Raw genomic sequence first — 23,847 nt, forward strand, 5'->3', positions numbered from 1 at the left:
ATATGTCATAGTTAGTATTAATGAAAAAAAAAAATTTGATTCCAAGAAGCTGACACATCCCAAGTATAGTTGCCAGGTGATGACTTGGGTGCACCAGTCACCAGGGATGGTGGAGTATGTGAATTGAACAGGATGCTGAGCAGAGTTCTTTGACTCTTGGGCCTTTCTGAGTTAGGAGAAGGGGCTGTCTGGCAGCCCTAGATCAGGGAAGAGGAAGGGCTGGAGGATCACAAATTGAGTCAGACAACATAGAACCCAAAGAAGTCTAATACTTTGGAAAACTGGAAATGATAATGGAAAAGTGAAAGAGAGGTTCAGGACCTATCTAGTTACGATCAGGTTCACATCACAGTATCACTGCTATTTGGCAATCTTATTGGGCTCAAGAGTGCTTAAAAGAAACCTTGAGTGGAGTTTATCTTTTAAACCTACATTGGAAATCTACATTTCTGAAGGAACCCACTCAAAAGAAAAAGATTTCAATAGCCAAATAAATGATTAAGAATGAATGGCAGCTGCATTGGACACTTCTTACTTATCAGAAATCAAGAAACAGTAGGTCCTCCAACTGGATTAATAACTACTTTAAAAGAAGCCAAATTGTGATTGTTATATTTGTTGACTGCTCTGTAAAACGTAAGGGGTTCGTGTTTAATACTAGGTGATTTGCACCTCACAGCAATTTTAAAAAGGATTATTGCCAAGCAATATCAAATTATAAGTAGCATCAACTCCATTCAGTGTAAAACAATCACAGGATTTATAACACTTGAGACATGAAAAGAAATTTTGCAGTTACTCTGTTTAAGATAAGCTTTTCTGACACAAATTCTGATACAACTTCTTTTACACACAAACCTATTGGGCCCAAGAGTATTCAATTTAAATTATTACTTTAAAAAATATAAATAAAAATAGAGGTGACTCCTAAAAATAATTAGATGCCAATGAAAGAAAAAAGCTTCTATTCATTATTTAAAACATGTTACATTATAGAAAATTTTGCATGCTGGTTTACAGATGAATTATGAAAAGTATCCTCAAATGTCCAAATAACTGGGGCACTTTAGTATTTCTTCAGGCAGTGCAAAGGAATTGTCTGACTCCTAGTCAAGCAGGACTAGATAGAATGTACCAAATTGCAGGAGAGGCTGAGGAGAGGCAATGGCTGCAGAAAGCAAGATTACCTCTCTCCACATGCGACAGCCATCATTTTCTCTGACTCCGTGTGACTGAAGAAAGCTGATGTCCATTTTTTTGATCTCACTCTGAACTCCATTTGAGTTCTAAAACTGTCAACAATGACACTGCATTGTGCACCTCCACCCCCCGATTTTTCACATTCATATTGCTGAGAAATTCTAAAGTGTTGTCTGTGGGCTTAGAGGGAGAGAGGGAGAGTAAGAGATGGCAACCCGATGGGAAGGTATCAGAATTACAAGAAAAGTCGTGTGATAAATTTTAGAATCTGTGGGCGGTGGGAGGTAAAATACACAAATACAACACAAATAGATCCATGTATTGGAATCCACTTGGAGAAAAGGAGAAATTTGGATACAACAGGTAACTTCAAGTGCAAATATACCATGAAGAAACTGATGTCTTACACATTTCTCATCCAGTAGAAATGATCTTTTTTTTTTTTTTTTAATGTGTATTTATTTTGAGAGAGAGAGGGAGCATGCATGAGCAGGAAAGGAGTAGAAAAGAGAGAGAGAATTCCAAGCAGGCTCCGTGTCATCATCACAGAGGCCAACATGGGGCTCGACCTCACAAACTATGATGTCATGGCCTGAGTTGAAACCAAGAGCCAGACACTTAACCGACTGAGCCACCGAGGTGCCCCAGAAATGATCTTTAATAAGATAGCTACTGCCTTCAATAGAAGTTGAAGCTTAAGCATGATTTCAGTTGCTGTGTATTTATACTCAGTGAGAAGTACATGACTGTTATTTTCAAACCATGGTTTGGATGTTTAAGAGGAGAGCAGATTTTACTTGGGCCTCCTTCTTTATCTGTGGGAAACAAAATGGATGAATTGGAATCATCACTAACTGAATGTTATACTTGCCACAAAATCTCTAAGCTGTACCCAACTACAGGGGGCTGATGGGAAGAGAGGATTCCCCATCCCCACCCCCCCACATTATAAGTATATTAATCTATAGGCAAAATAATGCAAATAAGAAGTAATCAAATAATATTTTATAATAGTGAAAGGATCTAGTAGAAATCTCATTTTAGAAATTTAAATACTATATCTAAAATGTATCACTGGATTTGTTTGTTAATTTAAAGGCATATTTTACTATTAAATTTTACTAGTACACTACATTATAATGCAAATATATTTTCTATAAACTTATTTTCGTATTTATGAAAAACTTTGTAAAATGTCTGTGTAAATATGCCCAAGGTAGTTACCCTAAATAGAGCCTAGTTTCTGCTTGACAATGTATCTTCTTCTGCTAAGGAAAGTATGCACCATTATTTTTCACTTTTAACTTCTATGCCGTTTCTAGCTGAATACCATGCTATTTGATCGATTTTTAAAAATTAAGGGTGCTTAAACATTAGGAAGATAGTTTTTCTCTTCTTAGTACATGTAGGTATCCCCACCCTAAGCACAACAGACATGCATAGATCAAAGACAAGAAGCAACATATGTACTTTTGTAAGCATGTAAGTGTGGAGGTATCTCACAATGCGGAGGTAAATGTAACTATTATAAATTGATTTTCCATGGGGTTTGCCCATAGACAAAGTGCTTTCTCTTGACAATTATTTGTTTTTATTACATAAAGATTAAATAGGCCTTTCTAGATTCTGTATCAGTCTCTCTTCGGCTTTTTCAGCTTTATTAGAAAAGGTCAACTCTTTTGTAAAGACTAACTCTGAGATGTTGATAAGATTGAATTTCTGAGCCTTCAAAGCTCAGTGTTAAGACCCATAGGCTAACAAGAACTGACCCAGATAATGTTACTTCCTAAGTGTCTCCATAGCCACCTAGCTGGTCTTCCCACTTGAAACTTCAACGTCTTTAATGTTGCTTAATTAAGAACTGATGTTTGATTGTTTTTAGTGGGTTAATTCTACCTTTATATTCTGCTATTGCAATTTATCCTGTTATAATCTTTGTACGTATTTACAGTAACAAATAAAAAAATATAACTAGATTTGAGTTTTTATATTTTAAAGTTATATTTTAAGCCTGTATTCAACTATACTTATTTCATAAAGAGGAATACATCTGATTACTCAGCCAAACGCATTCTACTCTTTCCAATAAGCAAGAAGGTAGATATAGCTGCATTTTGCAGGTATTCTGATGGTTCTAATCATAGATTAGACACATTTAGGGGCTGGAGTAAAACATGTTTCATGTGTATTTCAAGTTCTAACCCTCAGTTATAAGCACAAAACTGCAAAAGAAATTCCTAATCAGATTTATAACATAATATTTCAGATTTAGTGACAAGAAACAAATACATTTCTTGAATTAGTTATTGAACCTTAAGAATTTCCATTAGAAAATAAAACCTCTATGCTTTCAAAATATTAATTTTAGATCTGAAAAATGACATGGGACTACAAATACTGTCATAAGTAACATCATAAAATAAGCATTTATATTCATGCCTTTTTTTTAGAGAGCAAGAGCAAGTGAGTTGGGGAGAGGGGCAGGAGAGAGAGAGAGAGAATAAGAATCTTAAGCATGCTCCATACTCAGGGTGGAGCTGGATGCGGGACTTGATCCCACGACTCTGAGATCATGACCTGAACTGCAAGAGTTGGTCACTCAATCAACTGAGCCACTCAGGTGCTCCAATATTCATGTCCTTTAAAATATTTTTTTACGTAGCTATCTAGCTCCTCTTCATGCCAATCCTAATTATTTTACAGAAGAAAATAATATTTTTATGATTTAAATAAATAATATGTATATATTTACAATATTTCATATTTGATCTCTAGAAAAGTACTCAGTAGCAAATGGTACATATCTCAGAGAGATTTCCATATTTGCAAAGACATTAAATGCATTAGTTTGCTAAAGCTGCCACAAAAAATACCATAGAGTGAGTGGCATAAACAACAGAAATTTATTTTCTCATAGGTTTGGAGGCTTTAAATCTAAGATTAATAGGTCAGCAGGGATAGCTTCCCTTGAAGCCTCTCCTTGGCTTGTAGATAGCTACCTTCCTACTGTATCTCTACATAGTTTTTCCTCTATGCATGTGCATCCCTGGTGTTTCCTTGTGTGTCCAAATTTCCTGTTCTTATAAGAATACTAGTCAGATTGGTGTGGGGCCCACCCTAATGGCTTATTTTCACTTAGTCACCTCTTTAAAGGCTCTGAATCCAAATACAGTCACTTCTGAGGTTTGAGCTTGAAAGTATGACTTTCTGGGGACCACAATTCAGCCCACAACAGTAAGTGACAGAATAAGAACATAAATGTAGGTATTGAATTGAAGGCCTCTTATGTATGTGTTGTGTGTGTGTGTGTGTGTGTGTGTGTGTGTGTGTGTGTGTTGTGTGTGTGTGTGTGAATGTGTATATGTATGTTAACGTGAGTCCATCACAGTCTCTCTATGAAAGAAAACATCTTATATTCTTCATGAAGAATAGCTAACTGTGAATGAAAACAAGGTAATATGAGGCAGAGTATCCTAGCTTTGAGAATGTTAAGTATGAGAATGCAATGTAAAATAGCAAGGGATTCTGGGAAGATAGTGCCAATGTTATTGTAGTTTTAGAATCTCCTGAAATTTCCCCATAAGTACGGGTGGAACAACTATAATAGCAAAGCCAAAACCTGACACACAACATCTATAACAAAACTAAGTGATAAGCTATCCACATAAACTACCCAAATAAGAGCAGGCAGGTTCAAACTACTGACAGTTACAAGACCCACATATTACTAGCATCTGTATGAGGGGAAACGGTGGGAGGGGGAAGGCAACCAGAGGTCTGATGGGTTTGTGAAATAAGAACCTCAAAACTGAAAGAAGTACTTATTGAAAAGTGCAGCAAGTCAACGTGAGCACAGCAGCCAAACTACGAGGGGGGTTACAACAAAACCTGAAGGTATCGGAGCAGTCTGGGCCCTATGAACACTTAAAACTAACCAACAAAAAACTCCTTTATCAGGACAAAAGCTTACACTGATGAGAAATTGCTGGAAGTATAATCCAAATCAAAGAAGAAAGGATCAATACAGATAAAGGAAAGAGAAGGTACAAATAAAAGTGGGGATACAACACCAAAAGCACCATCCATGAAAAAAAGATGGGTAAGTTGGACTTCATTACAATTAAAAGTATCTGCTCTGCAGAAGACATTGGTAAGAGAATGAGAAGATAAGCCACAGACTGGGAGAAAATATTTGCAAAAGACATATCTGATAAAGAAATGATATCCAAAATACACAAAGAACTCTTAAGCTCCCCAATAAGAAAATGAACAACTGAATTAAAAGATTGGCGAAAGATCTGAGTAGACATCTCACCAAATAAGATATACAAATGACAAATAGGCATATTAAAAAATGCTCCACATGACATGTCATCAGGGAAATACAAATAAAAACAACCACGTATGTCCATGAAAATACATAGGGGAAACTTAAATGCATATCACTAAGCGAAAGAAGCCAATCTGAAAAGGCAACATATCATGATTACAATAATATAGCAATCTGGACAAGGCAAAACTATGGATACAGTAAAAAGATCTCCAGTTGCCAGGGGTGCTGGGATGGATGAATGGTGAAACATAGGAGATTTTTAGACCAGTGAAACGATTCTGTATGATACTATGATGGTGAATACATGTCATTATACATTTGTCAAAACCTACAGAATACACAGTACAGAGATCAAACCCTAATGTAAACTGTGGATTTTGGTCACCAGTGATAGGTAAATGCCGGTTCACACACTGTAACAAATGTGCCACACTGTTTTGGGATATTGATAGTATGTGAGGTTGTGTGGAACTGGGGAGGAAATATGTGAAAAGAAAAATGCTAAGAAATTTCAGAAAACAAGTTCGTATTTTTGATACTTTGAGAAAATAATAGAATAAGGGGCTCTGGGTATACGATTTAGACAAAAAGGCTAAAGAAAATCTATTCTTCAGATTCCAGTTCTGGACAAGTTGAAATAGACTCGATTCTCTATATTCTTCCCACTAAGTACACCAAAAATTTCTGGGTATTATATTTCAAACAAACGTAAGAAGATTCTAAAAGATGAAGAGAAAATAAGCCAGATAAGGACCTTGGGACCTGAAGAATGATATGACAGGGAGCTGCCTGAGCGTTCTTTTTGCCTCATTATCTCCTAGATTGGGTGCTAACGAAGCCAGCAACTCAGAGACACCAATGGATGCAAAGGAACAAAAAGTCCATATGAAGCCTGCTTTCTCAAGTCAAAGGACCAGCATAGGGAAAGCCTAGCAAGACAGAAAACTTTTAAGCAATAGCTGGGAAAACAGCTAAATACCATGGAAAAATCTGCAGATCCCAACTCTATCCCCATCAACAAAGGTCAAATGGTGAGCCTACACTTCAATACACCCAGCAGTAATAAAGCCCCATGTCCTTCCCACTCAGGTGGTGGCAGAAGAGGCCTACTGGGAAGCTGGAATTGTTATCACCTTCCAGCATTAACATGGTTCTCCCCCCATGGTATCAATGGAGGTGAGTAACAAGATACTCTACCTCTCTCAGCCAAGTTGGTGACTTGGCTCAACTCTCATCCCTGCCTACCAGTAATGAAACACCCTTCCCTTCCAAGAGACTAAGTGAAAGCTGAGTAGAAAACCTAGGCTTCCAACTGCCACCTGGCTGTAAAAAGAGGTTCCCTCATATCCCTTCAGTGCAGTAGTAGGAGCAGCCTGCTAAAACAGATTTAAATAAAATCCAAAATGAAAATAAATAGAAGATAGAACCAAATGTACATTTTACAACAGAAAATACAATAACCAAAACAAAAAAGTCAATGGATACTCTCAACAGCAGAGTGAATATGAAAGAGGCAAGAATCAGTGAACTTAAAGTAGAAATGATCCAATCTGAACAACAGAGAGAAAACAGACTGAAAAAAATCTCTTAAAGAACAGAACTCATGTCATATAAAATGAAAGAGACACAGCATGAGTCCCTCCAAAGCAGCTCCTGCCCCAATACAGCCTGCAAGCAACTCCAAGGGGAACTGGTACCACTCCAAAATGACTTCTGCCCCAGGGAGAGGGGAAGATAACCACACATATCAGTGCCCCCACAGTCCCAGTGGCCAAACTTTATAGCTGGCAGCACAGAGAGGGTGCCCTGTTGATCAGTCCAACTGTCGCCCCAGCAGGCAGACTGGGGACAGACATCTGGTCTGACTGCTGACACCACCCAACCACAAGCCCATGACAACCTAGACTGACCCCTTAATGGCACAAGGACCAAACGTTGCCTAGTGCACCCACAAGCAAAGTGGGCCACTGTAGCCAACTGGACTAAGGCAAATGCAACTCAGCCACATTAGTAGGGTGCAAGCAAATCACACAGGACACACCTCTGTTTCTGGTGAACAGGGAGCCTTGCATTACAGGCCACAACAGGACCTCCTTTTCATAAGGCCACCACTTTCAATATCAGGAAACATAGCTGACTTCATTAATACATAGATACAAACACAGAGAGTTAGACAAAATGAGGAAACAGAGGAATATGTCACAAATGAAAGAACAGTACAAAACCACAGCAATACAGCTAAATGGAACAGAGGTAAGTAATATGCATGATAAAGAATTCAGTAATAGTCATAAAAATACTCACTGGACTTGAGAAAAGAGTGAAGGATCTCAGTGAGACCTTCAAGAAAGAGCTAGAAAATATAAAACAGAACAAGTCAGAGATGAAGAACTCAGTAACTGAAATTAAAGAAAAAACCACACACACTAGAGGGAATCAGTAGCATATTAGACGAGGCAGAAGAACAGATAACATCTGGAGGACAGGGTAACGGGAAGCAAACAAACTGAATAACAAAAAGAAAAAAGAATAATAAAAAATGATAACAGGTTAAGGGAACTCAGTAACATCATCAAGCATAATAAAATTTGCATTAAGGAGTCCCAGAAGGAGAAGACAGAGAAAAGGGGCAGAAATTTTATCTCAAGAAATAACAGCTGAAAACTTCCTTAATCTGGGGAAGGAAACAGACACCCAGATCCAGCAAGCATAGAGAATGCTCAAAAAAATCAACTCAAGGATGTCCACACCAAGACACATAATAATTAAAATGGCAAAAGATAGCAATAAAGAGAATTTTAAAAACAGCAAGAGAAAAAACAATTACATACAAGGGAAGAAACCCCATGAAGCTATCAGCTGATTTTTCAGCAGAAACTTTGCAGGCCAGAAGGGAGTGGTCATGATACATTCAAAGTGCTGAAAGAAAAAAAACAAAAAACAAAAAAACAAAAAAAGCCCCAAAACTTGCAACCAAGAATACTCCAGCAAGGCTATCATTCAGAATATAAGGAGCGATAAACAGTTTCCCAGACAAACGACAGTACATATTGCACATTTGGGAAAATCAGTCTAGTGTGGGAAACGCTGAGCTATACAATAGTAAATCTATAGAATCTAAAAGAAAAAAAATATTTTGGGCATCTAGTCAACAATTATAGAATATACATTCTTTTCAAGACAGACTATGCTGGGCCATAAAATAAGATTCAAAGAAACTGAGTACAATATATTTAAACTAGAGCTCAATATCAATAAGATATTTAAAAATCCCCAAATATTACATAACTTAAAAATACACTTCTAACAGCTCATTTGAAAGAAGATAATCACACAGAAAATTAGTAAATATTTGAAACTAAAGGTAATAAAATACAATATATCAAAATTTGTGGGATAATAGCTAAAGCTGTGCTTAAAGATAAATTTATAGCTTTGGTTGCCTATTTCAAGAGGAAAAAGGATTTAAATCATTTACCTAAAGTTTCTAATTTAAAAAATTAGAAAAAGAAGAATCAGACCCTAAAGTATCAAGGAAATAATAGTGATGAGATCAGGAAACAGTAAATAAGAAATCAGACAAATAGTAGAAAAAAGTTGATTGTTTGAAAAGTTTAAAAAATTCATAAACTTAGCAAGACTGTAACTCAATGGTTTATTATAAAACAACAACAAAAACTTTACCTTGGCCAACTCTGTAATTTTACCAAAACCAGACTTCCAAGAGGGAGTTGTGAATAGACAATCTTAAATCCTCTTTGATGAAGCTGAGACTCTTCAGGAAAGTCTTCTTCAGCAACACAGCACTTATTGTATCTTGAATCAGTGTTCATGAAGCAGTACCATGGTTTATTGTGATCAACTCTGGCTGCATCCTCACTTGACAACAATCTCCACTTCAAACAGCTTTCATACTCACACTGAACCCACAATTTGTTTACGTACATACTGTTTTCCGCTGAGGAATCCATTGCAGCATTACAGTATTCTACTATTACCATCCAATTTTTCTTTTTCCATAAATGCATTTAATCTGGAAAACCAGAAGAAAAGACTAAATATTCAAGAATATGAGGAAAGAAAGTTCAAACTAAAATCAGAGAAACAGCTCTATTATACCTTCTTTGTCTACATCTTCTCTATCCCATAAAGACTATACATTTTGAACAATGTATGTTTCTACCTACCCAGAAAGAAAGGAACAAAATAGAAGCATCAATTGCTCTGGGCATAAAATGCTTCAAACTTAAAAATAATTTTTTAAGTAACAAATAAAAATAAAAATAAGTATGACCATTTTTACAGAGAAAACTGAAGCTAAGAAAAGTAATTTGTTTGAAGTCCCAGAGCTAGGATATGGTAGAGTTGGGATTTAAATGCAGGCAATTTGGCTCCAAATTCTGTGGTCTTACCTACTTAAACTGTACTGCCTCTTGGGATGTATATGTATATGAAATTATGTGATAACCCTTTTCTACTTCTGATGAAAATCAAGTGTAACAAAATATTTCACCATATCAAAGTTTTAAATCTCCTTTTAAAACTAAAGGAATCTTTTGCTTATACAGTTTTGCCTTTTATCCATTAATTCAAGTGGTTTGAAAAAAACATTTCTCCGAGTATTTTATTATAAAAATTTTTAACATACAAAACATTAGAATTATATGATTAAGCCTCCAACTTCTAGGCTCAATAATTATGTGTGCACTAAAAATAATATAACTAAAATAAAGTAAAAATATTAGCAACTTATTTTGCAATAAAAACCTACTTTAAAGAATGATGTCAATGTACCATATTCATGAGTTAGTAAAATACCATTCTCCAAGTATAAGCACCATTTAAACAAGCTCTTAATTCATGAGTTAATCATATGTTTAGAAACTCAATTACTTATCGTATTACAGGGTCACCACAAATTGCTTTAGAAATTTGCCAACATATGCCAATAGCCATGGCTCACATTTTTTTTTTTTACCTGTTAATACTGCTCGTGTGAATGTATCCACAGAAAATAAACTTACAAGAGACTATTCTACATATACGAAGACCCAAGAATATATAGTGTGGCACTATTTATCATACTGGAAGAGTGGAAAAATCTGAAAACATGAAGACCAAATCTTCTGGAAGATAAATATAAAATTTTGCTAATAATATTAATTAGAATTATTTTTTAATTTTTTTAATGTTTACTTATTTTTGAGGGAGAGAGAGAAAGAGAGAGAGCATGAGCAGCGGAGGAGCAGAGAAGGAGACACAGAATCCCAAGCAGGCTCCAGACTCCTAGCTGTCAGCACAGAGCCTGGCTTGGGTCTCAAACTCACCAACAGTGAGATCATGACCTGAGCCTAAGTCGGACACTTAACCAACTGAGCCATCAAGGCACTCCGTTAATAATATTAATTTAAGATTTCTGGTTATTTAACTGGTGAGGAAATTTACAAGAAGCAAGACTGCAATTTAGATTGCAGTTGAAATGGCTAGTCTTCCCTATTCTCTGGGCCACTAGATGGTATAGCAGAAGTTGCTGAGTTCAGACTTCAGAGGCAAATTATATGTGAACTCCTGGTTCGGCTACTCACCAGTTGTCCTTGGGCAAGACATTATTTTGCATTTCACATCACATTATGTGTGTTTTCCTCCTGTGTGTGTGTGTGTGTGTGTGTGTGTGTGTGTGTGTGTGTGTGAGACAGAGAGAGAGAGAGAGACAGAGAGAGACAGAGAGAGAGAGAGAGAGAGCTTTGTTTATGTATTTTCAATCATTGTATCATCTTTGACTATACTAAGACAGGCATAATATTGAATAGAAGCCATGATGGTAGACACGTTTTTCTAATTTCAAAGAGAATGGTTCTATTTGACTATAAAATCAAATATGTATATATATATTTGTAGAGAACATTAAAAGATTACAAAATTTTTTTTTCCTTTAATTACCAGTTTACTATAAGGATTTTTTTTTTGCTAGTCATGAAGTACTGTTGAATTTTATCAACTGCTTTTCTGTATATATTTAGGTAAACAAAGACTTTGTTAAGCCTGTTAATTGGGTATGTTGTAATAATGAATTTATTAATGATAAACATACTTGCATTCCAGGTAAACCCTACATTGTCAAGCGTTAGGAGAATTTTTCTTTAACATATATATTGCTGTATGAAGTTTATTAACAGTTATTTAAGATTTTATATAATTTATATATAAGATTTTATTTAAGATTTATATATATAAACATATGCATATGTTTATAGATGAGATTGGTCTAATAATTTCAATTCTCTTCTTTTTTGTCTTTGTCTGGTTTTGATATCAAGATGAAAATAGTCTCATAAAATGAAGTGCAGAATGTCTCCCCTTTTGGCAAAGTTTGCCCAAGGGAGGAATTCCCAATTCTGCCATACATCTAAGAATTCTGGTGTATCTACTAATGTCTCTCATTATGTTTCTTTCACTCTGAAACTTGTTTATATCTTCTTTTTACTTCATTCATCTTGTCCATACTTTTTAAACAACCAGAGTTTGAGTCTCCCCATTTCTTCTTTTCGAGTTTTTATTTAAATTTTAATTAAGATATAGTGTAATAATGGTTTTAGGAGAATTTAGTGAATCATCACTTATATATAACACCCAGTGCTCATCACAATATGTGCCCTCCTTAATACTCATCACCCATTTAGCCCATTCCCAACTCCCCTCCCCTCCAGCAACTGTTTGTTCTCTATACTTAAGAGTCTCTTATGGTTTGCCTCCCACTCTCTTTTTTTTCTCCCTTCCCCTATGTTTATCTGTTTTGTTTCTTAAATTCTGCATAGTGATATCATATGGTATTTGTCCTTCTCTGACTTAGTTCGCCTAGCATAATAAACTCTAGCTGTTTATAAAATCTACATTGTTGCAAATGGCAAATATCCATTCTTTTCTATGGCTGAATAAGATTCCATTGTATATATACTACTTCCATTGTATATATGTATACTTCCATTGGACACTTGAACTTTTCCCATAGTTTGGCTATTGAAGATAATGCTGCTATAAACATGGGGGTGCATGTGCACTTTCAAATCTTATTTTTGTATCTTTTGGGTAAATACCTGGTAGTGCAATTTCTGGGTTGTAGGGTAGTTCTATTTTTAACTTTTTGAGGAAGATCTACACTGTTTTTCAGGGTGGCTGCACCAGTTTGCATTCCCACTAGCAGAGTAAGGGGGTTCCCCATTCTCTGCATCCTCACAAACCTCTGTTGCCTCCTGTGTTACTAATTTAGGCATTCCAACAGGTGTGAGGTGGTACTTCATTATGGTTTTAAAAAAAATTTTTTTTTAACGTTTATTCATTTTGTGAGAAACAGAGAGTGTGAGTGGGGGGGAGGGGCAGAGAGACACACACACACACACACACACACACACACACACACACACACAGAATCCGAAGCAGGCTACAGGCTCTGGGCTGTCAGCACAGAGCCCAATGTGGGGCTCAAGCCCATGGACTGTGAGATCATGACCTGAGCCAAAGTCTGATGCCCAACAGACTGAGCCACCCAGGCGCCCCCCTCATCGTGGTTTTGATCTGTATTTCCCTGATGATGAGTGATGTTGAGCATCTTTTTGTGTCTGTTATCCTTCTGGATGTCTTTGGAAAAATGTCTGTTCATGTCTTGCCCATTTCTTAACTGCATTATTTTTTGGGTGTTGAGTTTGATAAGTACTTTATAGATTTTGGATACTAACCCTTTATCCAATATGCCATTTGCAAATATCTTCTCCCATTCTGTAGGGTGCCTTTTAGTTTTATTGTTTCCTTCCCTGTCCAGAAGCTTTTTATTTTTATGAAGTCCCAAGAGTTCAGTTTTAGTTTTGTTTTCCTTGCCTCCAGCAATGTGTCTACTAAGAAGTTGTTCTAGCAAGGTCAAAGAGGTTGCTGCCTGTGTTCTCCTCTAGGATTTTGATGGTTTCCTGGCTCACATTTAGGTCTTTCATCCATTTTAAATTTACTTTTGTGTATGGTGTAAGAAAGTGGTCTAGTTTCACTCTTCTGCATGTTGTCCAGTTTTCCCAATGCCACTTGTTGAAGAGACTCTGTTTTGAATTGGATATTCTTTCCTGCATTGTCAAAGATAAGTTGACCATATAGTTGTGGATCCATTTCTGGGTTTTCTATCCTGTTCCATTGATCTATGTGTTTGTTTTTGTGCCAGTACCATACTGTCTTGGTGACTACAGTTTTGTAATATAGCTTGAAGTCCGGAATTGTGATGCCTCCAGCTTTGCTTTTCTTTCTCAAGATGGCTTTGGCTATTTGGAGTCTTTTGTGGTTCCATACAAATTTTAGGATTGTTTGTTCTAGCTTGGTGAAAAATGCTGGTGGTATTTTGATAGGGATTGTATTAAATGTATAGATTGTATTAAATATTTATATTTGAGTAGTGTAGACATTTTAGCAATATTTGTTCTTCCAACCTATGAGCATGGAATATTTTTCCATTTCTTTGTGTCCTCTTGGATTTCTTTTATAAGTGTTCTATAGTTCTCATATTACATATTTTTTACTTCTCTGGTTAGGTTTATTCCTAAGTGTCTTATGGTTTTTGATGCAATTGTAAACAGGATCAATTCCTTATTTTCTCTTTCTGCTGCTTCATTATTGGTGTACAGAAATTCAACAGATTTCTGTACATCGATAGTATATCCTATGACTTTGCTGAATTCGTTTATCAGTTCTAGCAATTTTTTGATGGAGTCTTTCAGGTTTTCTACATGGAGTATCATGTCATCTGCAAATAGTGAAAGTTTTCCTTGTTGATTTTGGTGTCTTTTATTTCTTTATGTTGTATGATTGCTGAGGCTAAGACTTCTAGTATTATCTTAAAAAGTAATGGTGAGAGTGGACATCCCCATTTTGCTCCTGACTGTTGGGGAAAAAAGCTGTTTTTCTCCATTGGCTGGGGGTCTTTCATATATAGCCTTTATGACGTTAAGGAATGTTCCCTTCATCCCTAGTTTGTTGAGGGTTTTTATCAAGAACAGAGAGTGTATTTTGTCAAATACTTTTCTGCATCTATTGAAAGTATCATATGGTTCTTATCTTTTATTAATGCGGTATATCATCTTGACTGATTTGTGAATACTGAACCACCCTTGCAGCTCAGGAATACATCCTAGTTGATCGTGGTGAATAATTTTTGATTTGTTACTATCTTGAGAATTTTTTGCATCCATATTCATCAGGGACTTTGGCCTATAATTCTCCTTTGTTTAGTGGGGTTTTTATCTGGTTTTGGAATCAAGGTAATGCTGGCCTCATAGAATGAGTTTGGAAATTTTCCTTCCATTTATATTTTTTGGAACAGTTTAAGAAAAATAGGTATAAACTCTTCTTATGTTTGGTGGAATGCTGCTGGGAAGCCATTTGTCTGTTAGGAGATTTTTGTTAGGAGATTTTTGATTACTGATTCAATTTCTTTGCTGGTTATGGATCTGTTTAAATTTTCTATTTCTTCCTGTTTCAGTTTTGGTAGTTTATGTCTCTAGGAATTTGTCCATTTCTTCCAGATTGCCCTATTTGTTAGCATATAATTGCTCGTAATTTTCTCTTATAATTGTTTGTATTTCTGTGGTGTTGGTTGTGATCTCTCCTCTCTTATTCATGATTTTATTTGTTTGGATCCTTTCTCTCTACTTTTTAATAAGTCTAGCTAGGGGTTTATCAATTTTATTAATTCTTTCAAAGAACCAGCTACTAGTTTCATTGATCTGTTCTACTGTTTTTTGTTTGTTTCTATATCATTTATTTCTGCTTTAATCTTTATTATTTCCAATAGTCTGCTGGCTTTAGGCTCCATTTGCTCTTCCTTTTCTAGCTCCTTTAGGCATAAAGTTGTGTATTTGAGATTTTTCTTGCTTCCTGATGTAGACCTGTTTTGCTAGATATTTCCTTCCTATAACTGCTTTTGCTGCATTCCAAGGGTTTTGAACTGCCATGATTTGTTTCATTTTCTTCCTTGTATTTTTTTTCTTCCTTAATTTCCTGGTTTAACCCAATCATTATTTCATAGGATGTCCTTTAACTTCCATGTATTTGTAGTCTTTCCAAATTCTTTCTTGTGGTTGACTTCAAATTTCACAGTGTTGTGGTCAGAAAATATGCATTGCATGATCTAAACTTTTTTATATTTGTTGAGACCTGATTTGTGACCCAGTATGTGATTTATTCTAAAGAATGTACTACGTGCACTCAAAAAATAATGTGTATTCTGCTGCTTTAGGATGAAATGTTCTGAATATATATGTTAAGTCCATCTGGTCCAGAGTGTCATTCAAAGCCATTGTTTTCTAATTGATTTTCTGCTTAGATGATCTGTCCATTGCTCTAAGTGGGGTGTTAAAGTCCCCTAGTATCATTGTATTATTATCAATGAGTTTGTTTATGCTTTTTATTGATTTATATATTTTAGTTATTACGAGTTGGGGGCATAAATATTTACAATTATTATATCTGTTGGATAGACTCTTTTATGATACAGTGCCTCCTTTATCATCTCTTTGTTTTAAAATCTAGTTTGTCTGATACAAGTATGGCTACTCCAGCTTTCTTTTAACACTCATTAGCATGATAGATGATTCTCCATTCCCTCACTTTCAATCTGCAGGTATCTTTAGGTCTAAAATGAGTCTCTTGTAGGTAGCATATAGATGGGTCTTATGGGTTTTTTTTTCATTTTTATTTTTACTTTTTTCCATTCTGATACCCTATGTCTTTTGATTGGAGCATTTAGTCCATTTACATTCAGAGTGATTATTGATAGGTATGAATTTAGTGTCATTGTATTACCTGTAAAGTTGGTGTTTCTTGAGATTTTTTTATCTGTTCCCTTCTAGTCTTTGTTGCTTTTAGGCTTTCTTTCACATTCAAAAAGCCCCCTTTAATATTTCTTGCAGGGCTGGTTCAGTAGTCACAAACTCCCTTAGTTTTTGTTTGGGAAACTCTCCTTCTATTCTGAATGACAGACTTGCTGGATACGGTATTCTTGGCTGCATATTGTTTGCATTCAGCATGTTGAATATATCATGCCACTCCCTTCTGACTTGGCAAGTTTCTGTGGAGAGATCTGCTGCAAATCTTCTTTGTCTTCTCTTGTAGGTTGGGGACTTTTCTTCCCCTGCTGCTTTTAGGACTCTTATCTCTTAAAATTTTGCAAATTTTACTACAGTGTGTCTTGGTGTTGGCTGGCTTTTATAGATTTTGGTGGGAGTTCTCTGTACCTCCTGGATTTCAATGTCTATTTCCTTCCTCAGATTAGGTAAGTTTTCAGCTGTAATTTCTAAAATAAACCTTATGCCATCTTTCTCCTCTCTTCTTCTTCTGGGACTCCTATGATACAAATGTTATGCTTTATGGAGTTGCTGAGTTCCCTAAGTTTATATTCATGATCCAATATTTTTATTTCCCTCTTCTTTTCAGCTTCATTATTTTCCATAATTTCATCTTGTATATCACTTATTCATCCCTCTGATTCTTCCATCCTTGTGGTCATTACATCTAGTTGGTTTTGCATATATCTTACAGCATTTTTCATTTTGGCCTACTAGTTTTTAGTTATCTCTGCAGTAAGGGACTCCCTAGTGACTTTTATGCTTTTCTCAAGCCCAGCTAGTATCCTTATGACTGTTGTTTTAAATTCTGGTTCAGGTAGGGGTGCCCAGGTGGCTCAGTCAGTTAAGCATCTGACTTTGGCTCAGGTCATGATCTCATGATTCACGGGTTCAAGCCCTGCGTTGAGCTCTGTGGTAACAGCTCAGGGACTGGAGCCTGTTTCAGATTCTGTGTCTTCCTCTCTCTTTCTCTCTCTGCCCCTCCCCCATTTGCACTCTCTCTCTCTCTCTCTTAAACATTAAAAAAAATTTAAATTCTTGTTCCGGTATATTACTTATATCTGTTTTGATTATTCCCTGGCCATTACTTCTATCTCTTCTTGTTCTCTCTTTTGGGATGAATTCCTCCATCTTGGCATTTTGTCTAGATCTCTGTCTTCTCTGCATTAGGAAAACCTGTTATATTTCCTGCTCCTGAGAGTAATGGCTATATTACTAAGATGTCATATACTTCCCAGGGTATGGTGCTTCAGGAAGTGTTTTGGTGTATGCTGTATGTGCTCTGCTGTTGTGGTTTGGCTGCTCTTTTCCTCAGATCAGTACTCTGTAGAGTTTCTCCTTACCTGCAGTGGGGACTGTTTGGACCTTGTACAGTATGTGGCAAGTTTTAACTAGGTGTGTTTTAGTCTGCTTGTTAAAAAAGGTTAGATCCTATTTCCTCTAGAGCTGAAGTTTTGCAGCACTCTATGGTCAGTAGACTTGGTGCTTGCAGAGGGTTTATGCTGGTCTTGTGGGGGAGGAGCCCTCCTCAGCTCTGGCTTTCAGAGCTGGCCCTTAATAAAACAAACAAACAAACAAATACACCTGCAGAGCTCAGGGGGGCAGGGCCTGGTGTAAGTGGCTCAAGCCTCTACTGTGGGCATTGTGCCTCTCTCTCAAGTACATCTGTGCTGATGGAAGGGGTGAAAAATGGCATCCACCTGCTCTAGTCCCTAGAGAGGGTAGTTCACGCCTGCCACTCTTCAGGAAGCCCCACAGAAGGGTGAACAATCCCTTCTTGTGTCACAGGCTTCCATCAGATCCCTGCCTTCACCCTTGTCTGTGTCCAAACTGTCCACCTTCCCGGTGGCACAGTGCTCCTGTGTTTTACATCAGGTGTGCTGGCTGGCGTTCAAAACTTCAAATTTTAGGGACCTGGAGTGGCAGGGTGCAAACCTACACTGATCCTCTGGGGAAGGATCATGCCATGCTTGGCTGCTTCCAATTTGTCCCAGAAAATCAGTTCCAGGACTGAGCAGGGGCTTGGGAGTTTATGGTAAAATGCAGCCAAAAGCTAGCTTCCTGGTTAGTTGCACTTAGCAGGTGCATTATGCTGATGAATGAGGCAGCTCAATGGTGCCTGCCTGGTCTTTTGTCCCCTAAGGGGCAGTGCCACCTCTCCCAAATGCACTCCAAGAAGGAGAACTGTCTCTCCCGGTGGGACCCAGGATAACATCAGACCACGCTGTCTGCTCCCGGACCTCAACCCTTCTTCTCCAGGAGCACCACCACATCTACCAGGATCAACCTTGACGATGGTGTGGACTTCTAAAACTTCAGACTTTGAGCTCTGCTGCTTGTAAAAACTTGTGATAATCAGCCACTCTCATTTCCTCAATGATTTGGGGGAAGTGTTTTTCTTGTGCAGCACCCTGCACCTGTATGCTGCATTCTTCGTTTTTCTTTCTCCTGTCTCTGTGATTAGGGCTCCCTCTCCTCTGCAGCACACTATGATTCTTTTCTCCCCCAAATCACTCTCTGCACTTCCTACCTTCCATGATGCAGCCTCTTTTCTCCCTCTAGTTGTTCAGTTTCTTACCTCAGTGCTCAGATCAATTTCTTGGTATTCAGAATGATTTGATATTTATCTAGCTGTGTTCAAGGAACAAGGCAATCACAGAGTCCCCCTATTACTACACCATCTTTACTCTCCCCATCTTTTCTTTAGAATTCTATTAATAGCTGCACTTTATTGTCTCCTTCCTCCACTTTCTTGGGCATTCTTTGTTGACCTCATCTTTCTCGAGTTGGTGCTTAGATGATTCATTTTCAGTTTTTTAAAAAATTTTATTTTATTGTGGTAAAGAAGCAATGTGAGATCTACCCTCTTAACAAAATTTTGAGTGTATAATACAATATTGTTGACCATAGGTTACAACACTGTATAGCAGATCTCTACAGCTTATTCATCTTAATTAAAACTTTATGCCCACTGATTAGTAACTTCCTGTTTCCTCTTTAGTCCCACTCTTTTGAATCTATGAATTTGACTATTTTAGACACCACATATAAACTGAATCATACAGTATTTGTCTTTCTGTAGCTGGTTTATTTCACTTAACATAACAGCCCCGAATTGACCAATATCCAGTATTTTGCAATATTTTGCATGCTGCAGAATTTTCTTCTTGTTTAAGGTTTAATAACATTCCCTTGCAGGCTTTCTTCATTCATCCATCGACAGAAACTTAAGTTATTTCCATATCTTGGCTATCATGAATAGGGCTTCTATGAACACAGAAGTGCTAATCTTTGATATCCTGATTTCATTTCTCTTAGATCGGTATCCAGAAGTGGGATTGGTGGATCCTACAGTAGTTCTCTTTTTAATTTTTTGAGGAACTCCTATACTGTTTTTCATAGCCACCATTTTGCATTCTTACCAACTGTGTACAAGGTCCCAATTTCTCCACATTCTTACCAATATTTATTATCTTTTAATTTTTTGATAATCATCATCTCAAACAGGTGTGAGGCAATAAGTGGTTTTGATTTGCATTTCCATGGTGATTATTGATGTTGAGGATCTTTTCATATATCTGATGGCCACACATATGTCGTTGGAAAACTGTCTGTTCAAGTTCTTTGTCCATTTTAAAACTTGATTGTTATTTCTATTAATTGTAAGAGTTCCTTATATATTTTGGGTATTAACTCCTTATTGAGTGTATAGCTTACAAATATTTCATTCCATTCTATCTTATAGGTTGCCTTTTTTTGATGGCTTCCTTTGCTGTACAGTAACATTTTAGTAACAAAAACCTAGTTTTTGTGTCAGATCCAAAAAATCACCAACAAGACCAATCTCAGTGACCTTTTCCCCTATGTTTTTTTTTTAATAAGAGTTTTACAGTTTCAGGTCTTTAATTTAAATCCTAAATCCTTTTTGAGTTGATTTTTGTGTATGGTATAAGATAAGGAACCAATTATACTCTTTTGCATGTGAGTGTCCAATTTTATAATACCCTTTATTGAAGAGACTATCCTTCCCCTATTGCATATTGTTGGTGCCTTTGTCGAAAATTAGTTGACCATATATATGTGGGTTTATTTCTGGGCTCTCTATTCTGTCCCATTGATCTGTGTTTTTATGCCAATACCGTATTGTTTTGATTGATATAGTTATGTAACACACATAAGAAGGTATAATGCTTCCAACTTTGCACTTCTTGCTTAAAATTGCTTTAGCTATTCAGGTTCTTTTATGATTCCATATGAATTTTAGGACTTTTTTTTTCTATTCCTGTAAAACTGCCATTTGAATTTTGATAGGGATAGCACTGAAAGTGTAGATCACTCTGTATAGTATGGACATTTTACAATATTAACCCTTTCAATCCATGAACATGAGATGTCTTGCTATTTACTTGTGTCTTCAATTTTCTTCATAAATGTTTGATAGCTATCATTGTATAGATCTTTCACCTCCTTTGTTTATTCTTAAGAATAAGATGCAATTGTAATTGGTATTGTTTTCTTAATTTCTTTTTCAGATGCAATTGTAAATGGTATTGTTTTCTTAATTTCTTTTTCAGATAATTTGTTGCTAGTGTGTAGAAATGCAACCAATTTTCATTTGTTGATTTTGTATCCTGCAACTTTACTAAGTTCATTCATTAGTTTTAACAGTTTTTGGATGGAGTCTTTAGGGTGTTCTATATATAAGATAATGTATTCTGAAAACAAAACAAGTTTCATTTTTCCTGATATGGATGCCTTTTATTTCCTTCTTTTGCCTAATTGTGCTGCTTAGGACTTCCAGTACTAAGTTGAATAGAATTGATGAGAGTGGGCCTCTTTGTCTTGCTCCTAATCTTAGATGAAAACTTTAGGCTTTTCAGCAGTGAGTATGTTAGTTGTAAGCTTGCTACATAAAACCTTTGTTTCTTTGAGGTATAATCCTTCTATACCTAACTTGTTGAGAGTTTTATCAAAGGTTATTACATTTTGTCAAATGCTTTCACTGCATCTACTGCAATGATATGATTTTTTTTCTCTTCATTGTGGCATATCATGTTTATTTAGAATATGCTAAACTACCTAGACCCAGAAACAAATACAACTTGATCACTGTATGTAATCCTTTTAATATGCTGTTGAATTCTGTTTGTAGTATTTTGTTGAGAATTTTTGCATATATATTCATCAGGAATATTGGCCTATAATTTACAATGTCCTTATCTGTCTTTGGTATCAGGGTAATGCTGGCCTTGTGAAATGAGTTTGGAAGTGTTCCCTCCTCTTCAATTATTTTGGAAGAATTTGAGAAGGACTGTCATTAAGTCTTTAAATATTTGGTAGAATTCACCAGTGAAGCCATCTGTTACTGGACTTTTCTTTGCTGAAAGATTTTTTTTATTACTGATTCATTTGCCTTAAGAGTTATTGGTCTGTTCAAATATTCTGTTTCTCCATAATTTGTTCTTGGCAGGCTGTGTGTTTCTAGGGATTTATCCATTTTTCTAAGTTGTCCAATGTTTTGGCATATCATTGTTCCTGTAGTCTCCTATGATAATTTGTATTTTTGTGGCATAACATGTAACATCTCTTTTCTTATTTTGAGTTTTCATTCTTTTTTTCTGTTAGGCTAGCTAAAGGTTTGTCAAATTTATCTTTTAAAAAAACCAACTCATAATTTCATTACCTTTTCTATTATCTCTCTGGTGTCTATTTCGTTTATTTTTGCTCTGATCTTTGTTATTTCTTCCTTCTACTCAATTCAGGGTTAGTGCTTCTTCCTTTCCTAGTTCCATGTGATGTAAAGTTAGGTTGTTTGAGATCTTTCTGTTTCTTTGATGTAGACATTTATCACTATAAACTTTCCTCTTAGAGCTGATTTTACCACATCTCCATAATTTTAGCGTGCTGTGTTTCCATCTTCATTTGTCTCAGATACTTTTAAATTTTTTCTTTAACCCATTAGTTGTTCAGAAGCATGTTGTTTAATCTCCACGTATTTGTGAATTTTACAGTTTTTCTCCTGTTACTGATTTCTTGTTTCATGTAATTGTGGTCAGCAAAGATGCATGATGTGATTTCAATGTTTTTGTATAAGACTGGTTATGTGGCCTAATAAATGATTTATCCCAGAGAATGTTCTATGTGTATTCTGCCACTGTTGGATGGAATGTTTTGTATATGTCTGTTTGATGTTTTTTTGTCTAAAGTGTAGTTTAAGTCCAGTATTTTCTTACTGATATTCTGTCTGGATGATCTATCCACTGTTCAAAGAGGGGTATTGAAGTCTCCTATTGTTTCTTCCTTCAGATCGGCTAATGTTTGCTTTATATATTTAGATGCTCCAATATTAGGTGCATATTTTTTTAACATCTTATTGATGAATTGACCACTTTATCATTATGTAATGGCCTTGTCACTTATAGTTTTTGACATAAAGTCCATTTGTTTGATATAATTATCACTGCACCTATTCTCTCAGTTTCCATTTTCAGGAAATATCTTTTACCATCCCTTCACTTTCAGTCTATGATTGGATAATTAGTTCATTTACATTTAAGGTAATTTTTGGTAGGTAAAGTCTTTTGTTAATTCTTCTCTGGGTGTTTTGTAGACCCTTTGTTCTTTTCTTCCTCTCTTGCTCTCCTCTTTTGTTGTTTGGTAATTTTCTGTAGTTGTATGCTTTGATTCCTTTCTTGATCTTTTGTGTATCTACTACTGGTTTTTGCTTTCTGGTTACCATGAGGCTTACATAAAACATTGTAACAGTCCATTTTAAGCTTATAACTTAACTTGGACAGCATATAAAAGCTCTATATGTTTACTCCCTGACCCTACATTTTATGTTTTTGATGTCATAATTTATATCTTTTTAGTGTACTCATTAAAAAATTATTACAGCTGTAGTCATTTTTAATACTTTTGTCTCAACCTTTATACTAGAATTATATGTGATTTATACACCACCATTATATATTAGAGCATTCCAAATTTGACTATATATCCACCTATGCCAGTGAGTTTCACACTTTCATGTTTTCATTTTACTAATTAGCACTTTTTCTTTTTAAAAAAAATTTTTTTTAACGTTTATTTATTTTTGAGACAGAGAGAGACAGAGCATGAACAGGGGAGGGTCAGAGAGAGGGAGACACAGAATCTGAAACAGGCTCCAGGTTCTGAGCCGTCAGCACAGAGCCCGACGTGGGGCTCAAACTCACGGACCGCGAGATCTTGACCTGAGCCGAAGTCGGCCGCCCAACCGACTGAGCCACCCAAGCGCCCCACTAATTAGCACTTTTTCATTTCAGCTGGAACAACTTCTTTTAGCGTTTCTTGTAAGGCAAGTCCAGTGGTGATGCTCCTTCAACTTTTGTCTTATCTTTATCTCCTCTTCAATTCTGGGACAATTTTGCCTGGCGAAGTGTTCTTGGCTGGCAGTTT

General features: G+C 36.1%; 1 protein-coding gene across 1 annotated transcript in view; it reads right to left on the reverse strand.

Moving 5' to 3' along the window:
- Positions 1 to 9,553, reverse strand: part of ZCWPW2 (zinc finger CW-type and PWWP domain containing 2) — a 96,173-nt gene extending 86,620 nt beyond the window's left edge. Inside the window, 2 exon segments of the mRNA XM_047876548.1 lie at positions 9,218 to 9,531; positions 9,533 to 9,553. Of these exon segments, the coding sequence (XP_047732504.1) occupies positions 9,218 to 9,531; positions 9,533 to 9,553 (335 nt within the window).
- Positions 9,554 to 23,847: the final 14,294 nt, after the last annotated feature.

Source organism: Prionailurus viverrinus, chromosome C2 (genome assembly GCF_022837055.1).
Source record: "Prionailurus viverrinus isolate Anna chromosome C2, UM_Priviv_1.0, whole genome shotgun sequence".
NCBI classification, from domain to species: Eukaryota; Metazoa; Chordata; class Mammalia; order Carnivora; family Felidae; genus Prionailurus; species Prionailurus viverrinus.